The following is a 16532-nucleotide window of genomic DNA, read 5'->3' on the forward strand; positions in this document are numbered from 1 at the left end:
CCTGGCTGGGTTGATATAGTTGGAATTGATCCTGCCTAGAGCAGGGGCTGGGATTGATGACCTTCTGAGGTCTCTTCCAGTTCTATGGTTCTATGATTCTATGATTTTCCAAAAGGTGATATAAACTCAAAAGAAGAAAGGCTGGGGGTGTTTGAGAGGGATTGGTGTGACGGGGAAGGAGCAGTGAAAGAGCACAATTTTCGGCATACCTTTTATTCGTCAGTTAAAGTGATCCGTTCCTATGTCTAGACCAGTGGTCCCCAACCACTGGAGGTTGCCGGGCGCCAGGGGGCGTGGCTGTTCGCCCACCGGGCACCAGAGGGCGGGGACACTTGCGTGCCCTGGGTCAGGGCCCCCGCATAGGTGCGTGCCCGGGGGCAGGGCCCCCTCCAAGTGCCACGTGCCTGGGGCCGGTGCCCCTCCCAAGTGCCACGTGCCCGGGGCCAGCGCCCCCTCCAAGCACCACGTGCCCAGAGCGCAGGCGGCCAATCCGCAGCGCTCCCGGGGCCGGCGCTCACCGTGCGCCATGCGCCCGGGGCCAGCTCCGGCACCATGCATTCACCATGTGCCCAGGGCCAGGCCAGCCCTGAGCACTTGGCAGGCGCACACAAATGACCCCGTGGGCGCCCGCAGGCACCGTGTTGGGGACCACTGGTCTAGACAGTATTTGGTCCTGCCGTGAGGGCAGGGGATTGGACGCGGTGACCTCTCAAGGTCCCTTCCAGTCCTAGTGTTCTCGGATTCGATGAGTCCTGTATTAAGGCTCCAAAGCTGGACTGAGACAGTCAGAGCACAGTGAGGCGCATTGGAAAAGAGAATCCCAGCTCTACGTACAAAACAAGGGGGGCGAGATTAGCTGTTACCGTCCGAGAGAGAGATCTCGGAGTCACCATGGACTCCCAGGGCAGACAGAGACCTCAGAGTCAAGTCCAGCCCCCTGCCCAAAGCAGGACAGACCCCAACTCAATCATCCCAGCCAGGGCTTTGTCCAGCCGGGACTGGAACACCCCTAGGGATGGAGATTCCACCCCCTCCCTAGGGAACCCAGCCCAGCGCTTCCCCACCTGCCTAGGGAAATTGTTTGTCCTAATCTCCAACCTAGACCTGCCCTTTGCAACTTGAGCCCCATTGCTCCTTGTTCTTCCACCTGCCACCCCGGAGTGCTCTGAAAACATCTGCTGAAAATGCAGCAGCAGGCGACACTGGGACCTGGATGTCCAAGGCCTTCTTCAACTCTGTCCAGCGTCCCACCCCATAGAACCCACTCTAACCACTAGGTCCCACTTCCCCCCCAGGACCGGGGTAGGATGCAAGAGTCCCGCCCTTCATCGGCACGGCCCCAGGAACAGAACCCAGGAGTCCTGTCCCTGGCCATGTGACTGACCGCCTCCCTGGCAGGAAGGGAGGGAAGTGTGCCGGAGGGCAGCGGTGCCCAATGGGCAGGTCTGGCAGGGGGAAGGGGAGTCACAAGCCCTACCAGGAGCAACATGCCAATCTGTTAACAGGCTCTCTATCGCGTCACCGCAGGCACCTGATAAAAAGAGCGAGAGGCCGAGACAGCCCCGGGGGAACAGGGAACAGGGAGAGACTGGTCCAGCTTTTCCATAGCCGGCGCCTGCTTCACCCCGGCAAACTGAGATTTAAGGAGCGTTTGGTAAGTGATACCCCTCAGGCTGTGTGTGCTGTGACCACTAGACCGCGCTCTCCTTTGGAAACCAGGGACAGTAGCTGGGTGTCCTGGCTCTTAGCCATGCTACTTTAACCCGCTAGACCCTGCTCGGGAGTCCTGTTCCCAGCCCCTCCTGCTCTAACCGCTAGACCCCACTCCCCTTCCATTGGGGGCTGCGTCCTGGCTCTCAGCCCCATTCCTCCACCACACTGGCTGAGTATACAGGGAACTTTCTGCAGTCCAAAGCTCCCAGTTTAAGGGGGGCGGATAAGTGGGGGTTCCTAGATCCGCTGTCCTGGGTGGAACCCGACGCAGCCTGGCCAGCCCCAGCCTAGCAGGCGGAGGGCTGAGTTATTTCTTTGTCGGCTCCGTCCCCCTCTGGTCTCTGGTTCTCGCGGGTGATTCTCCTGCGTCCCCAGAGACACTCGCCTTCCGCTGCAGCAGGCACGTGGGAGGGTCGCATCTGACCCCTCCCTGCGGGCGCACGGACACACCAGCCGCAGCGAGGCCGGAGGGGCGGCTCTCCCCAAGCTCTGTGGTTCCCCCGCCTGCCGACCGGCTCGCCCATGGCCAGTCCCTCTCCCGGTCTCGTTTCAGCCCGTCCAGGACAAATCCTGCAGCCGGAGACGGGACCGCCCCGCGCCCAGCGGCTGCTCCCGGCACCATGCTGGCTTCTCTGGCCGCCTGCCTCCTCGTTGCTCTGCTGGCCACCGGTGAGTGGGGCTGGTTTCCCGACATCTCCAACGGGCCCCCAGCTCCGAGCTGCCGGCTGGGGGACAGTGGGAACGAAGGCACCAAACCCAGCAGCAGACTAAGCCACTGGTGCTGGCTGAGGAGAGGGCTGGTCCCCACACAGGCCCCGTGGCAGTGGGTAAAACCATTGTGGCAATGGGACGAAATCTTTCTTATTTCCGTCACTAGAGACGTGTCTGGCCGGGGTGGGCAAGGTCCCAGAATCTGTCCAGGAGAGAGTCAGATGCCATTCAGCTGACAGGGCCAGCAGCCTGTGTCTCTATGCATGGTGCACATCCACACACTCCCCGGTGCAGAGAACAAAATGTATTCCGCACATGGGTAGAACCATTGAGAGGCATGTGCCCCTGTACTCCTCGTGTTTGGGCTCAGAAACAAGCAGTACCAGAGATGAGGAGAGGGGAGTGTCCTGGTCAGGAATCTCCCCGGAAAGGAGATTTTCCCTGTGAGTTTGAAAGGTGACAGGTTATGTCCCTCTCAGGAGCTCAAGGCAAGCTCACGGGCATTTCTGCCAGGTGCCTGGCTAGGGTCAATGGGCCGTAGCTCTATTGAATCATAGATCATAGATCTGGAAGAGACCTCAGGAGTCATCAAGTCCAGCCCCCTGCTCTAGGCAGGACCAACCCAACTAAATCAACCCAGCCAGGGCTTTGACAAGCCGAGACTTAACCACCTCTAGGGATGGAGATTCCAGCCCCTCCCTAGGGAACCCATTCCAGTGCTTCACCACCCTCCTAGGGAAATAGTTTTTCCTAATATCCAACCTAGACCTCCCCCCCTGTAACTTGAGTCTATTGCTCCTTGTTCTGCCATCCCTCAGTGCTGTGAACAGCCTCTCTCCATCCTCTTTGGAACCCCCCTTCAGGGAGCTGAAGGCTGCTCTCAAATCCCCCCTCGCTCTTCGCGTCTGCAGACTGAACAAACCCAAATCCCTCAGCCTCTCCTCATAAGTCATATGTTCCAGCCCCTTCATCATTTTGGTCGCCCTCCGCTGGACCCTCTCCAATGCGTCCACATCCTTTCTATAGTGGGGGGCCCAGAACTGGACACAATACTCCAGATGTGGCCTCACCAGAGCCAAATAAAGGGGAATAATCACATCTCTGGATCTGTTGGCAATGCTCCTCCTAATGCCCCTAATACACCATCAGCCTTCTTGGCTACAAGGTCCACCTGTTGACTCATCTCCAGCTTCTCATCCACTGTAACCTCAGGGCCTTTTCTGCAGAACTGCTACTTACCCAGTCGGTCCCCGGCCTGTAACAATGCCTGGGATTCTTTTGTCCCAAGGGCAGGACTCTACACTTGTCCTTGTTGAACCTCATCAGATTTCTTTTGGACCCTGTCCCTGCCCTCCAGTGTATCTACCTCTCCCCCCAGCTTAGTGTCATCTGCTAACTTGCTGAGGGTGCAACCCATCCCCTCATCCAGGTCATTAATAAAGATATTGAGCAAAACCGGCCCTAGAACCAAGCCTTGGGGCACTTCACTAGAAACCAACAGCCATCCTGACATCGAACCATTGATCACTACCTGCTGGGCCCGACCTTCTAGCCATCTTACCGTCCATTTATCCATTCCACATTCCCTTAACTTGCTGGCAAGAATATTGTGGGAGACCGTATCAAAAGCTTTGCTGAAGTCAAGGCATATCACATCCACTGACTTTCCCACGTCCACAGAGCCAGTTACCTCATCATAGAAGCTAATCAGATTGGTCAGGCACGACTTGCCCTTCATGAATCCATGCTGACTATTCCTAATCACTTTCTCCTCTTTCAAGTGCTTCAAAATGGATTCCTTGAGGATCCCCTCCTTGATTTTTCCGGGGACTGGGGTGAGGCTGACTGGTCTGTAGTTCCCTAGATCGTCCTTGTTCCCTTTTTAAAGATGGGCACCACATTTCCCTTTTTTGAATCATCTGGGATCTCTCCCGATCTCCATGAGTTTTCAAAGATAAAGGCCAAAGGCTCCTCCATGACATTTGCCAACTCCCTCAGTGCCCTCGGATGCATTAAATCCAGACCCATGGATTTGTGGATTTGGTGCCAATGGCATCCGGGGGAAGCGAGGGGGGAGGACGGGGGGGGGGAGGAGGGGACAAATCTAGACCCCTCATGGTCTCAGCCCTGAGGGTGACGGTAGCTCCCTTGGCTCAGTGCAGGACGGCTGGTAACATTACGTGTGTTCAAGGGAGTGCCGCGTTCCTCACAGTGTGCAGTGCAAACGTGAAAACTACCAGGACGTGGGCTGAGCCGCTGATAAAGAGAAACACTGCGGAGCTGAGTTCTGTGTATTTACCTTCTTATCTTTAAGACTTTGCTGGTCCCATGGGGAGGGGAGGACACGTGCGGTGTGTGTGTGTGTGTGTGTGTGTGTGTCTGTGTGTGTGTGTGTGTCTGTGTGTGTGTGTGATACACACACACTCCGTACACCTCTTTCGCACGGGGTGCAGGAAGGTGACTGACCGGCCCTCCCTGCTTGGCATGCTGTGCCCTGCATGTCTGGCTGGGCGCCCAGAACAGACCTGCCTTGCCTGGACCCTGGTACTATGTGTGTCTGAGACCAAACACATGGGGCACAGGATCACATGCAATGGTCGCTCTACATTTTTTTATCCGTATGTGGAATGAATTTTGTTCTGTGCACCAAGGAAGGTGTGGATGTGCACCACCCAGAGACACACAGGCTGCGGGCTGTGAGCACTCTGCTAATCAGCTGGGTGGCATTTGACTCTCTCCTGGGCAGCCACCCAAGTGCCAGCTGACAGGAAGCACTGGTCACATGATACCCCCTCTGGGCTCACACCAGAATGTGGCCTTTCAGTACTGCGTGGGGACTGGGGGGAAGGGGGAATCCTGGCCCATGTCTGCAGAGCTCAGGCCTCCCTCCACCTCTTCCTCACCCCCCAATCCACTCCTGTCGTGTGGGCAGGAAGGGGTGTAACAAGGCAAGTGCTGGTTAGACATTACAGACAGCAGCAATTCTGGGCAGCCACGGCCCAGAACTGAGGATTCTTATCTTGGCATTTAAAACTAATAAAAGAAAGTTCTTCTTCACACAGCGTGTAGTCAACCTGTGGAACTCCTTGCCAGAGGAGGCTGTGAAGGCTAGGACTATAACAGAGTTTAAAGAGAAGCTAGATAATTTCATGGAGGTTAGGTCCATAAAAGGCTATTAGCCAGGGGATAGAAATGGTGTTCCTGGCCTCTGTTTGTCAGAGGCTGGAGAGGGATGGCAGGAGACAAATTGCTTGATCATTGTCTTCGGTCCACCCTCTCTGGGGCACCTGGTGCTGGCCACTGTCGGCAGACAGGCTACTGGGCTAGATGGACCTTTGGTCTGACCCAGTACGGCCGTTCTTATGTTCTTATGAAAAAGTTCAGAAAAAGGCAACAAAATTGATGAGGGGCTTGGAACGGTGTCCTATGAAGAGAGATTAAAAAACCCTGGGACTTTTCACCTCAGAAAAGAGGAGACTAAGGGGGGGATATAAAATCTTGGCTGGTATGGAGAAAGCGAATAAGGAAAAGTTATTTACTTTTCCCCGTAACATAAGAACTAGGGGGCATCAAATGAAATGAATAGGCGCAGGTTTAAAACAAACCAAAGGAAGTTTTTCTTCACACGGCGCATGGTCAACCTGTGGAACTCCTCGCCAGAGGATGTGATGAAGTCCAGGACTTTCCAAAAAGAGTTCCAAAAAGAGCTAGATAAAGACATGGAGGCTAGGTCCATCAATGGCTATTAGCCAGGCTGGGTAGGAATAGGGTCCCCAGCCTTTGTGTGCCAGAGGCTGGGAATGGATGATGGGGAGGAATTACTGGATAATTCCCTGTTCTGTTCCCTCCCTCTGGGGCAACAGGCATTGGCCACTGCAGTCAGACAGCACCCTGGGCTGGATGGGTCATTGCTCTGACCCAGTCTGGCTGTTCTGATGGTCTTAGGTATGTTGTTAGCCTTCACTGACAGGGTCCCCCAAAACAGCCTGGAGAGAATTCCTGTCTCACCAGACTGGCCAGCAAGAAGTCATACAAACAATTCCCCCTGGAACCCCAATTCCCCTGCATCACCCCCACTAGCCCCTCTTCTACGGATGTGTGGTTACGAAAACCAGTCTCGACAAATAACAGGTTCTTCTAGTCCCAAAGGACCAGCCGCAGCCTCAGGGCTGTATGTAACTCAGTTCCCACCCCAAAATTGCGCTGTTGTCAAGCCTTTGGCTAATTCCACACTGCGGAGCTTTTCCGGGATAGCGGCGGTATCTCGGAAAAGCTCTGCCGCTTCCAGGGAACGCATCCGCTTTTTCGGAGCAGTTTCCAAAAAAGCAGACACATTCTTTTAGCTTCTCTGTACTCCTCGTTGTATGGGGAATAAGGGGTGTTCCGAAAGAGAAGGTTTTTCCTACATTTGGCCCTGTGTAGATGGGCCAAATTTCAGAAAAGCCTCTTCCAAAAAAAAAAGTAAAAAAGAATATTCAAATGAAGGTTCACAATTTGCGTATCTTTTTTCAATGTAACTCTGCAGTCTAGACATAGCCTCAGGTATCTCAGATCTAAAGGTGTCTGGAAAGAAAGAAAGAAAGAAAGAAAGAAAGAAAGAAAGAAAGAAAGAAAGAAAGAAAGAAAGAAAGAAAGAAAGAAAGAAGAGATGGAGGACGGAGGGATGAAGGAAGGATGAAGGGAGGAAGGGAGAAGGGAGAAGGGAGGGAGGAATGGAGGAAGAATGAAGGGATGGAGGACGAAGGGAGGGAGTGAGGGAGTGAGGGAGGGAGGATGAAAGGAGGGAGGAAGGGAGAAAGGGAGGGAGGGAGGAAGGACGAAGGGAGGGAGGGAGGAAGGAAGGCTGAAGGGAGGAAGGGAGAAGGGAGTGAGGAATGGAGGAAGGAGGGAGGGATGGAGGGAGGGAGGATGAAAGGAGGGAGGGAGAAAGGGAGAGATGAATGGAGGAAGGACGAAGGGATGGAGGGAGGGAGGATGAAAGGAGGGAGGAAGGGAGAAGGGAGGGAGAAAGGGAGAGATGAATGGAGGAAGGAGGGAGGAAGGACGGAGGGAGGGAGGGAGAGATGAATGGAGGAAGGAGGGAGGAAGGACGGAGGGAGGGAGGAGGGAGAAAGGGAGGGAGGGAGGGAGTTTGAATCATTACAAGAATCAGATACAACAATTGCAAAACTGGATGGAGCAAACTGCTGCCTTGAGTCAAGTCTCGGGCCCCTTTGTGTGGCTGCTCCCCAAGCTGTGTAAATCCACAGCCCTGAGACTCAAGCAGGAGCGAAGCTGGAGCAGGAGCAGAGCAAACCGGTGGAGTCCTGGGGCCTTTGTGTCCCCCCGCCCCCTGGGAGGTGTCATTGCAGGAGCCGTCACGGCAAACCAGCTGCCCACGCCTGCCTCAGGGCTTGGGGCGGAGGTCGTGGCTCCCACGCTGGTCGGAGCGCCCCCAGATGGCAGGTGATGCAGGCAAGGAAAGGCACTGCCTTCCCCAGAACACGGATGTGGCCCTGCCCACGCTCCAGCCAGCCGGGAAGGCTGGGGTCGCAGTGTGGGGTCGGGGCCAGGGCTGCCTGGCTGCTCTGGGGGCTGGGGTGAGGGACCCCTGCACTCAATGCTGGTGGGCAGGCGGTTGGGGAGCCGGGACTGGCCAGCAGCAGGACCCACCAGCACTGAGGGGGGAGATGGAAAAGAAGGGGCACTCGGCCTGGTTTTAGGAAAAAGCCGGGACAGCTGCAGGCGGCTTCACGACGGGACCGTCCCTTTAAAAACGGGGTGTCTGGTCCTCTCCTCTGCTTCCCCAGGGGCCGGCCTGCAGTGCGAGGTGTGCGCCTCAACAGGACAGAACTGCACGGGCAAACTGCAGCCCTGCCCCGCCGGGCAAGACTCCTGCGGCACCGTCCTCACCGAAGTCACGCTGGGTAGGTGGGCTGGGGGTGGCGCCGGAGGGGGAGCCCGGGCGCCTGGACTCTGCCCTGTGCTTCCCTGGGGCCGGAGCAGGGTGGGTGGGTGCAGACAGGCCGTGGCTGGGTGCCTGGACTCCTGGGGCAATGTTCGATTCCTGTCCCGGCAAAGGGGGGAGGAGACAAAGCCGGAGCCTCCCTCCCACAGCTCCGGGGCCTGCACGGTGGCAGAGCCGGAGCCAGAACCGGGGCGGGGAGCTCGGGGAAGCGGCTCCGGGATTCCAAATGACCCGGTGGCTGCAGCTGTGTCCCCTGGGGCTACCCTGGGGAATCTGCCCAGGTGACGAGCCAGCCCGGGGCCCACTAGGGATGGGATGGGACAAAGCCAGTGCAGCAGTGGGAGGCACCCGAGTCAGCCAATAGGAAATGCCGAGGAGACGGGTGTGGCCTAAGCCCCGCCCCTCACTCAGAGTCCCGCCCTATGTCTGTGCCAGATTCTGGAAGGGAGGAGTCTGGACCAATTGGCCCCAGAGGCCAGGAGTTCAGCTGGGCCAGGGGGAGCCAAGTTCAAATCCCCACATGGCCCAGATAAGGCTGGGGACTTGGGCCTGGATCGCTCCCCTCCTGCCTGGTGCCCGCTCCCGGGGTGGGTCCCTCTGGCTCCCGGGGTGACGCCCGCTGTATGGAATAGTTACACATTCCCTGCCCACGATCTCCCCCACCCACTGGGCTCCTGGGCATCTGGGGGGCAGCCCCAATCTCCTTCCACCGGGGCTTTGTGCAGGGCATGAGCTGGTGGGCACGCTCTCAGACAGTCCTCGGATCAGGCCCTGCAGGGGATGTTGGCAGGGGACGCCTGGTCTGGGAATCCTGCCGCAGTTACGGGCCAAGCTGGACCCACGGTGGTGGGATTTCCAGCCCTGCCCATACTCTTTGGAGGAAACTTTGGCAAGAGAAGGACTTTATGGGCAGGAGATTCGGGGCCCCCAGGGGTTGGGGGGAGCTGGAGGATCGAAATGCTGGAGTTAGGGGCTGAAATCATTCGGCTGGCCCTGTGGGCCCTCGGGTGAGTCACTGCCCCGCTCCGTGCCTCAGTTTCCCAAGGGGAGAGGACGGTAGGTGGCTCAGGGTCCGTGGTGATGGGGCGGGAGTGGAAGGGGGGTAAATCCCAGACATCTCCCCCCATGCAGTAGGGGTGAAGATCCTGATGGTTAACAAGGGCTGCGTGACGTCCAGCCAGTGCAAAGCCGGCCTCGTCTCTGCAAATTTTGGGAATGAAGTGGCATCACGGACGGCCATCGCCTGCTGCGTGGAAGACGCCTGCAGAACAGTCAACTTCACAAGTAAATCTCCCCTCCCTGCTGCTCCTCCTCCAGCCCTCGGCCTCTCCCGCTGCCTGGATCCTCCCCCTGCCCCGTTCACTTCCCCAGCCTGCTCCTCCTGCCCTGCAGGGGGCGTCCCATTGAGTAACACCACGCCCCTGCCTTGGTGGCAGATCTGGGGCTCCCTGCTGCAAACCTCTGCCCTGCTTCCCCCTTCCTCAGAGCTGCAGCGCCCCCTGCAGGGGCATCCAGGGCTGAGCGGTGCAGCCCTCAGCTGCTCTCCTTACTCCGACGCCCCCTGGGGCTCGTCCCCTGAACTGACTGCGTTTGCCCCCCCCATTCCCAGTGCCTCCTGCTGACACCACCCTGAACGGCCTGCACTGCTGCGGCTGCTTTGCTCTGACCACGGAGCAGTGCCTTGAAGATCCGATCAAGTGTACTGGAGCCGAGACCCAATGCATCGACGCTGTGGGGACCATCTCAGCCGGTATCTTCTGTCCATCTGTTCTGGGTTGTTTTTCCCCCCATAGGGAGAAAGCTAGAGGGTGGGTGTGGAGGACGCTAGGTAAAGGGGACACCTGAGTCTCTTCCCAGTGCTGGCCTCTACTTGTCTTTAGTTCAGTCTCTAGCCCCTTTGTGGTAGGGTCTGGTTTAATGTTGTGGGAGCCCCTGGAATGCTGGGCACAACCCAGACCCCTAGCTAAGATAAGGGACCCATGGTATGCTGGGCACTGAAACTCATAGGGAGATATAGTCCATGCCACAAATATCCTGCAATCTGTGTAGGCAAAGTGAGAATCATTTCTCCCCCATTTTAGAGGTAGGTAAACTGAGGCACTAAGAAGTGCTTTGACTTACCCACATAGGTAGGCTATGGAAGGGCTGGGAATTGATCCTAGTTTTGTGAAGTCTTATCATGATACCTTCATTCACCGCAAGGCCAGCCTGCTTTGAGATCCCACTGCTGCCACCAGCACTGAGTTGCTGCTTTGTAGACGACCAGTGGGGTGACTACAGCTCTGATCCAATCCAAGTGTTGCTGGTGGGCTCTAGACTGGAGCTGAAAGTGACTTGCTCAAGAACACACAGTGACTCTGTGTCAAAGGGGGTGGGCACCCAGGGCCAGACCAGCTGGCGGGAGCAGAGCAAATGGGAGGCTGTGGGGGAACGTGGAAGGGCATGGATGAGCGGGAGGCTATTTTGTCCTGCTCCAACTTGAGGAATGGAGCTGCGCCCCTGAGAAGCCCCTGCTTCCTCTCCCCCCAACAGGTGGCTCCCCAGTGGAGATGGTCATGAAGGGCTGCGTTACCGCTTCCATGTGCACCCACTTAAAAGAAGATTTCTGGACCTTCGCAGGCATCAGTTCCAACCTCACCACAGACAACTGCACAGAAGCCTCTGGTGCAGGGGGCATGGGCCCAGGGGCAGCCGGGCTCCTCCTGCCGGCCCTCGCTGGCCTCCTCCTGCTGAAACTTCACCCCTGATTCCCTCTGCCCCCGTGCAACGGCGACACTGCACTCACATACACCCCGCAGCCTGGGGCAGCTGCTCTCCAGCCCCAGGGCTTCTCGGCTCCTAGATGGAGTCAAGTTCCCCTGAGGTGGCTGCACTGAATAAACCACGGAGAGCAAACCTGTTGGGATGTTTATGTATTTTATTTACAGTGGGGAAGACATTGAATGTCGTGAGTGGGGCATGAAGGAGCCAGTTCAGAACGTCAGAGGTCGCCGCCTCTCCATAAAGATCTCTTGGCACTGGAAAAGGTTCAGAAAAGGGCAACACAAATGGTGAAGGGTTTGGAACGAGTCTCATATGCAGAGAGATTAAAACGACGGGGACTTTTCAGCTTAGAAAAGAGGAGACTAAGGGGGGATATGAGAGAAGTCTATAAAGTCAGAGTGGTGTGGAAGAAGTGAAGAAGGGAAAGTTGTTTACTTATTCCCACAATATAAGAACTAGGGGGCACCAAATGAAATAAAGAGGCAGCAGGTTTCAAACAAACCAAAGGAGGTTTTTCTTTACTCAGCCCAGAGTCAACTTGTGGAACTCCTTGCCTGAGGAGGCGGTGAAGGCTAGAACTTTAACAGGGATCAGAAAAGAGCTAAATAGATTCATGGAAGTTAGGTCCATCAATGGCTATTAGCCAGGATGGGTAGGAATGGTCCCTGGCCTCTGTTTCTGTGGAGGTGGGTGACAGGGGAGGGATCACGTGAGGATTACCTGTTGTGATCCCCCCCTCTGGGGCATCTGGTATTGGCCACTGTTGGCAGACAGGATACTGGGTTAGATGGACCATTGGTCTGACCCAGTTTGGCCGTTCTTATATTCTTAGGGGCCTCAGCTAGTCCTGTGTCAGGCCTCTGCAAGTGACACAACTAGAAGTTCCCAGGCCAGGTGCACCTCACAGCAATTTAGAACAGACCTGTTTCTGTTCCTGTCTTCCTCTCTGGGCTTTTGGCAGAAAGAGGTTTAGGGTTTGTCCCTAAACATCTTTCTAATGGCTGCCAATGACCCCATCCTCTAGGAATTTACCCAGTTTTTTGAATCCTCCTGATATTTTTGCCCAACCCCACATCCCCTGGCAATGAGTTCCACAGATTAATTGTGCACTGTTGGGGAAACAGGTATGATCTCTGTTGGGGAAACAGGTATGATGGCAAAAGACCAGCTTGGCTTAACAAGGAGATCTTGCACGATCTCAAAATAAAAAAGGAGTCATATAAAAAATGGAAACTAGGACAACTAACAAAGGATGAATATAGGCAAGCAACACGGGAATGCAGGGGCAAGATTAGAAAGGCAAAGGCACAAAATGAGATCAAACTAGCTACAGGCATAAAGGGAAACAAGAAGACTTTTTATAAATACATTAAAAGCAAGAGGAAGACCAAGGACAGGGTAGGCCCACTGCTTAGTGAGGAGGGAGAAGCAGTAACAGGAAACTTGGAAATGGCGGAGATGCTCAATGACTTCTTTGTTTCGGTCTTCACCGAGAAGTCTGGAGGTGTGCCTAACGTAGTGAATACAAGCAGAGAGAGGGTAAGTTTAGAAGATAGGATACACAAAGAACAAGTTAAAAGTCACTTAGGAAAGTTAGATGTCAGCAAGTCACCAGGTCCTGATGAAATGCATCCCAGGATACTCAAGGAGCTGATAGAGGAGGTGTCTGAGCCTTTAGCTATGATCTTTGAAAAATCATGGCAGACAGGGGAGATTCCAGAAGACTGGAAAAGGGCAAATATTGTGCCCATCTATAAAAAGGGGAATAAGAACAACCCAGGAAACTATAGACCGGTCAGTTTAACGTCTGTCCCAGGGAAGATAATGGAGCAGGTAATTAAGGAAATCATATGCAAACACTTGGAAGGTAATAAAGTGATAGGGAATAGCCAGCATGGGTTTGTGAAGAACAAGTCATGCCAAACTAATCTGATAGCTTTCTTTGATAGGATAACGAGCCTTGTGGATAAGGGAGAAGCGGTGGATGTCATATACCTAGACTTTAGTAAGGCATTTGATACGGTCACGCATGATATTCTTATTGATAAACTAGGCAAATATAACTTAGATAGGGCCACGATAAGGTGGGTGCATAATTGGCTGGATAACCGTAGTCAGAGAGTTGTTGTTAACGGTTCTAAATCCTGCTGGAAAGGGATAACAAGTGGAGTTCCTCAAGGGTCTGTTTTGGGACCCGTACTGTTCAATATCTTCATCAATGATGTAGATATTGGGATAGAGAGTACGCTTATTAAGTTTGCAGATGATACCAAACTGGGTGGGGTTGCGACTTCTTTGGAGGATAGGGACATAATTCAAAATGACCTTAGCAAGTTAGAGAAATGGTCAGAGGTAAACAGGATGAGGTTTAATAAAGAGAAATGCAAAGTGCTCCACTTAGGAAGGAACAATCAGTTCCATACATACAAGATGGGAAGCGACTGTCTAGGAAGGAGCATGGCGGAAAGGGATCTAGGGGTCATAGTGGACCACAAGTTGAATATGAGTCAACAGTGTGATGCTGTTGCAAAAAAAGCAAATAAGATTCTAGGTTGTATCAACAGGTGTATTGTAAGCAAAACTCGTGAAGTCATTCTGCCGCTCTACTCTGCACTAGTTAGGCCTCAGCTGGAGTATTGTGTCCAGTTCTGGGCGCCACATTTCAAGAAAGATGTGGAGAAATTGGAAAGGGTACAGAGAAGAGCGACAAGAATGATTAAAGGTCTAGAGAACATGACCTATGAAGCCAGGCTTCATGAACTGGGCTTGTTTAGTTTGGAAAAAAGAAGATTAAGGGGGGACATGATAGCGGTTTTCAAATATCTAAAAGGGTGTCACAAGGAGGAAGGAGAAAATTTGTTCCTCTTGGTTTCTGAGGACAGGACAAGGAGTAATGGGCTTAAAGTGCAGCAGGGGAGGTTTAGGTTGGACATTAGGAAAAACTTCCTGCCTGTCAGGGTGGTCAAACACTGGGATAAGTTGCCTGGGGAGATTGTGGAATCCCCATCTCTGGAGATATTTAAAAGCAGGTTGGACAGACACCTGCCAGGGATGGTCTAGATCAGGGGTTCCCAACCTTTTTCGGTCCCCAAACCCCCTTGGCTTTTAGTAAAACTTCCCGTACCCCCTATTCAATATGAAAGGAAATAAATTCTAGACTCTAGAATCCACAACTTTTCTCACTAACATTACTACTGTGGGAATATTTCAATTAGGAGAACGTAGTTATTTACCAAATATTCTCTGTACCCCCTGACAAGCTTCTCGTACCCCCTGGGGGTACGCATACCCCAGGTCGGGAACCCCGGGTCTATATGGTGCTTGGTCCTGCTGTGAAGGTGGAAGACTGGACTTGAGGTCCCTTCCAGTTCTACTCTGTGGGCTCCTCGGGGTTTTATCTGGCTGGATGACATCAGGGAGGAAAGATGGCAGTGGCCGTTTTTGTTATTAAATATCTGGGCCTGGCCTGGCTTGGAGCCTCCTGCTCTGTTGTTATCTGTGCTAGAGTCGGTGGCCCTGTTACACCCGGCGCCCCTTGCTCGGAAATGCGAATTCTGTTCATAACAGGGCATTGTCCAGGCTAGAGAAAGGCAAGTGTTTGCTCTGGAGCATGGGTGCGCGGCTCACCCCAGGTCGGCCACCCTGGCCGGATACAGACACATGCGGTGGGTCTAGATGAGCAGGTACAACTCGCTTCCCAAGCCAGGAGCGACCAAGGACCGCGCGGCGGGCGAGTGCCGGTCCCCCCACGCCCTGTGCTGCCAGGAGAGCTAGTGAAGGGGGAGGGGGAGAGACAGAAGGGGGCATGAGGGGAAGGGATTTCAAATCCTGCTTGGAAAAAAACTCTGGCTTGCCCGATGCTGTTAATGCCTGTTGAGCTTCATGAGTGTTTTGGGCAAAGGATGCCGGAGGAGGGGGATGAATGAAACCAACTTGCCCCCCCATGTTTACTATCCTGGGGGCCAGGACAGTCCCAGTCTCCCCTCCTACGAGGCAGTGCGGAGGACAGATGCCCCCAATCCCAGGCAGAGCAAAGCAGCTCTGTACTTGCAGCAATGGGGGGACTCGCCTCCTCCCCCCCACATACACCCCTTGCCTCGGTTTACCCCTCAGCCACCAGCAAACTGCCCCCAAGGCCTTCCCTCCTATTCTCCCGACACTGCCGCCTACAGGCTGGGAGCAACCAGCATTGGGGGGGAGGGATCCAAGCAAGCAGGGTCTCCTGCTGCCGACCAAGCCCGACCCTGCAGAGGTGGGTTTCCACCCCCATTTGGGGCGTGGCTTGTACTGAGCATGCTCAGTAACACTTCTGAAGCCTCTGCCCTCAGTCTATCACCCAGGCTGTCACTCCCCTCCCCCACCAAGGCATGCACAGGTCAGCCCCCTCCTCCCAAAATCTGAAATGGCACCACTAGGCCCCCAACTCTACACTACCCATGGTGCCCTGGCAACCAGACAGCCAGGCCAGCCACTCTCCAGGGCTGGAGTAAGAGTGAGCCCAGCCCACCAGCCATCTCTTTTATACCGCCCTCCTGGGCTCTGATTGGCTGCCACAAGGCCTCTCCTGATTGGCCCCTCGCCACAGCCCCCTCTCAGGGATCTTTTAACCCTTTGCCTGCCTGGCATGGGGAGGCCTCTTGGTACAGGGACTCCGTGGAGAGGCTCCGGGAAGGGCGTCTCCGTGCCGCCTAGAAACGCCCCGCAGCCGGCAGGGCTGCCCGCGTCGCAGTCAGTGGGTGGGGTCCCAGATGCTTTCACAAAAAATACTGAACCAAAAAAAAAAAAAGGAAGGAAGGAAGGAAGTGACCAGGGCTGAAATGCCGCCACAGCCCTTTTAATTCCCGGGCGGCTCCCCAGCCGCTCCCCCGCCCCCGCCAGGCGCTGATCGGGAATCAGGGGACTCAGCCCCAAATGCTCAGGGGCTGGAAGCGACGCCCGGGCTCCCAGACCCCCCTCCGTCCCCCGCTGGGCTGCACCCGCTCCCGCACCGGGGGGCCCAGCGCGTTCCCAACGGGCCTGCCCTGCAGGTGGCCCTGCAGCAGGGGGCGCTCCAGGAGCGCGAGGTGGAACGTGGCTGTGGGGGCAATAACGGGAGATTCTCTGCTGAGCTGGCTGGAGTCAGCCCGGCCCTGGGGTCTCCTCGGGGGTGCAGTGCCCGGCCCGGGCTGCCTCGTTACTCCACTCGATGCGGGGGAGGGGAGAGGGGGATGCGTCAGCAGGAGGAGCCCACAGGGTGGGCAGCAGGACCCCGGCGGGTCGCACAGCTGTGCTGACCGTTCTGGAGGCTACTCTGCATCTGGCCCCAGTTAGATCTGCAGGGAGCTGATCAGTGTGAGGGGTGCAGCTCTCTTCCTGGAGATGGATAAGGACACAACCGCCTGCCTGGCCTCAGATCTGC

The 16532-nt window shown here is 55.3% G+C and overlaps 1 protein-coding gene across 5 annotated transcripts; it reads left to right on the forward strand.

The window, feature by feature from the left end:
- The first annotated feature begins 1513 nt into the window (after window positions 1–1513).
- LOC142819535 (phospholipase A2 inhibitor gamma subunit B-like) lies at window positions 1514–11371 on the forward strand. 5 transcript variants are annotated; one of them, XM_075907399.1, is made up of 6 exons: window positions 1514–1654; window positions 2267–2382; window positions 8214–8330; window positions 9503–9655; window positions 9981–10121; window positions 10904–11365. In XM_075907399.1, exons 2-6 carry the CDS (start codon window positions 2334–2336, stop codon window positions 11116–11118), a joined length of 675 nt encoding a protein of 224 aa, XP_075763514.1. In that variant the 5' UTR covers window positions 1514–1654; window positions 2267–2333; the 3' UTR covers window positions 11119–11365. The 5 variants fall into 5 exon arrangements, with proteins under 5 accessions (XP_075763514.1, XP_075763515.1, XP_075763510.1 ...); XM_075907400.1 differs by lacking the exons at window positions 1514–1654; window positions 2267–2382 and adding an exon at window positions 7587–7869 and having other exon boundaries at window positions 10904–11362; XM_075907395.1 differs by lacking the exons at window positions 1514–1654; window positions 2267–2382 and having other exon boundaries at window positions 7895–8330; window positions 10904–11371.
- Window positions 11372–16532: the final 5161 nt, after the last annotated feature.

This window comes from Pelodiscus sinensis, chromosome 24 (genome assembly GCF_049634645.1).
Source record: "Pelodiscus sinensis isolate JC-2024 chromosome 24, ASM4963464v1, whole genome shotgun sequence".
Lineage (NCBI taxonomy): Eukaryota > Metazoa > Chordata > Testudines > Trionychidae > Pelodiscus > Pelodiscus sinensis.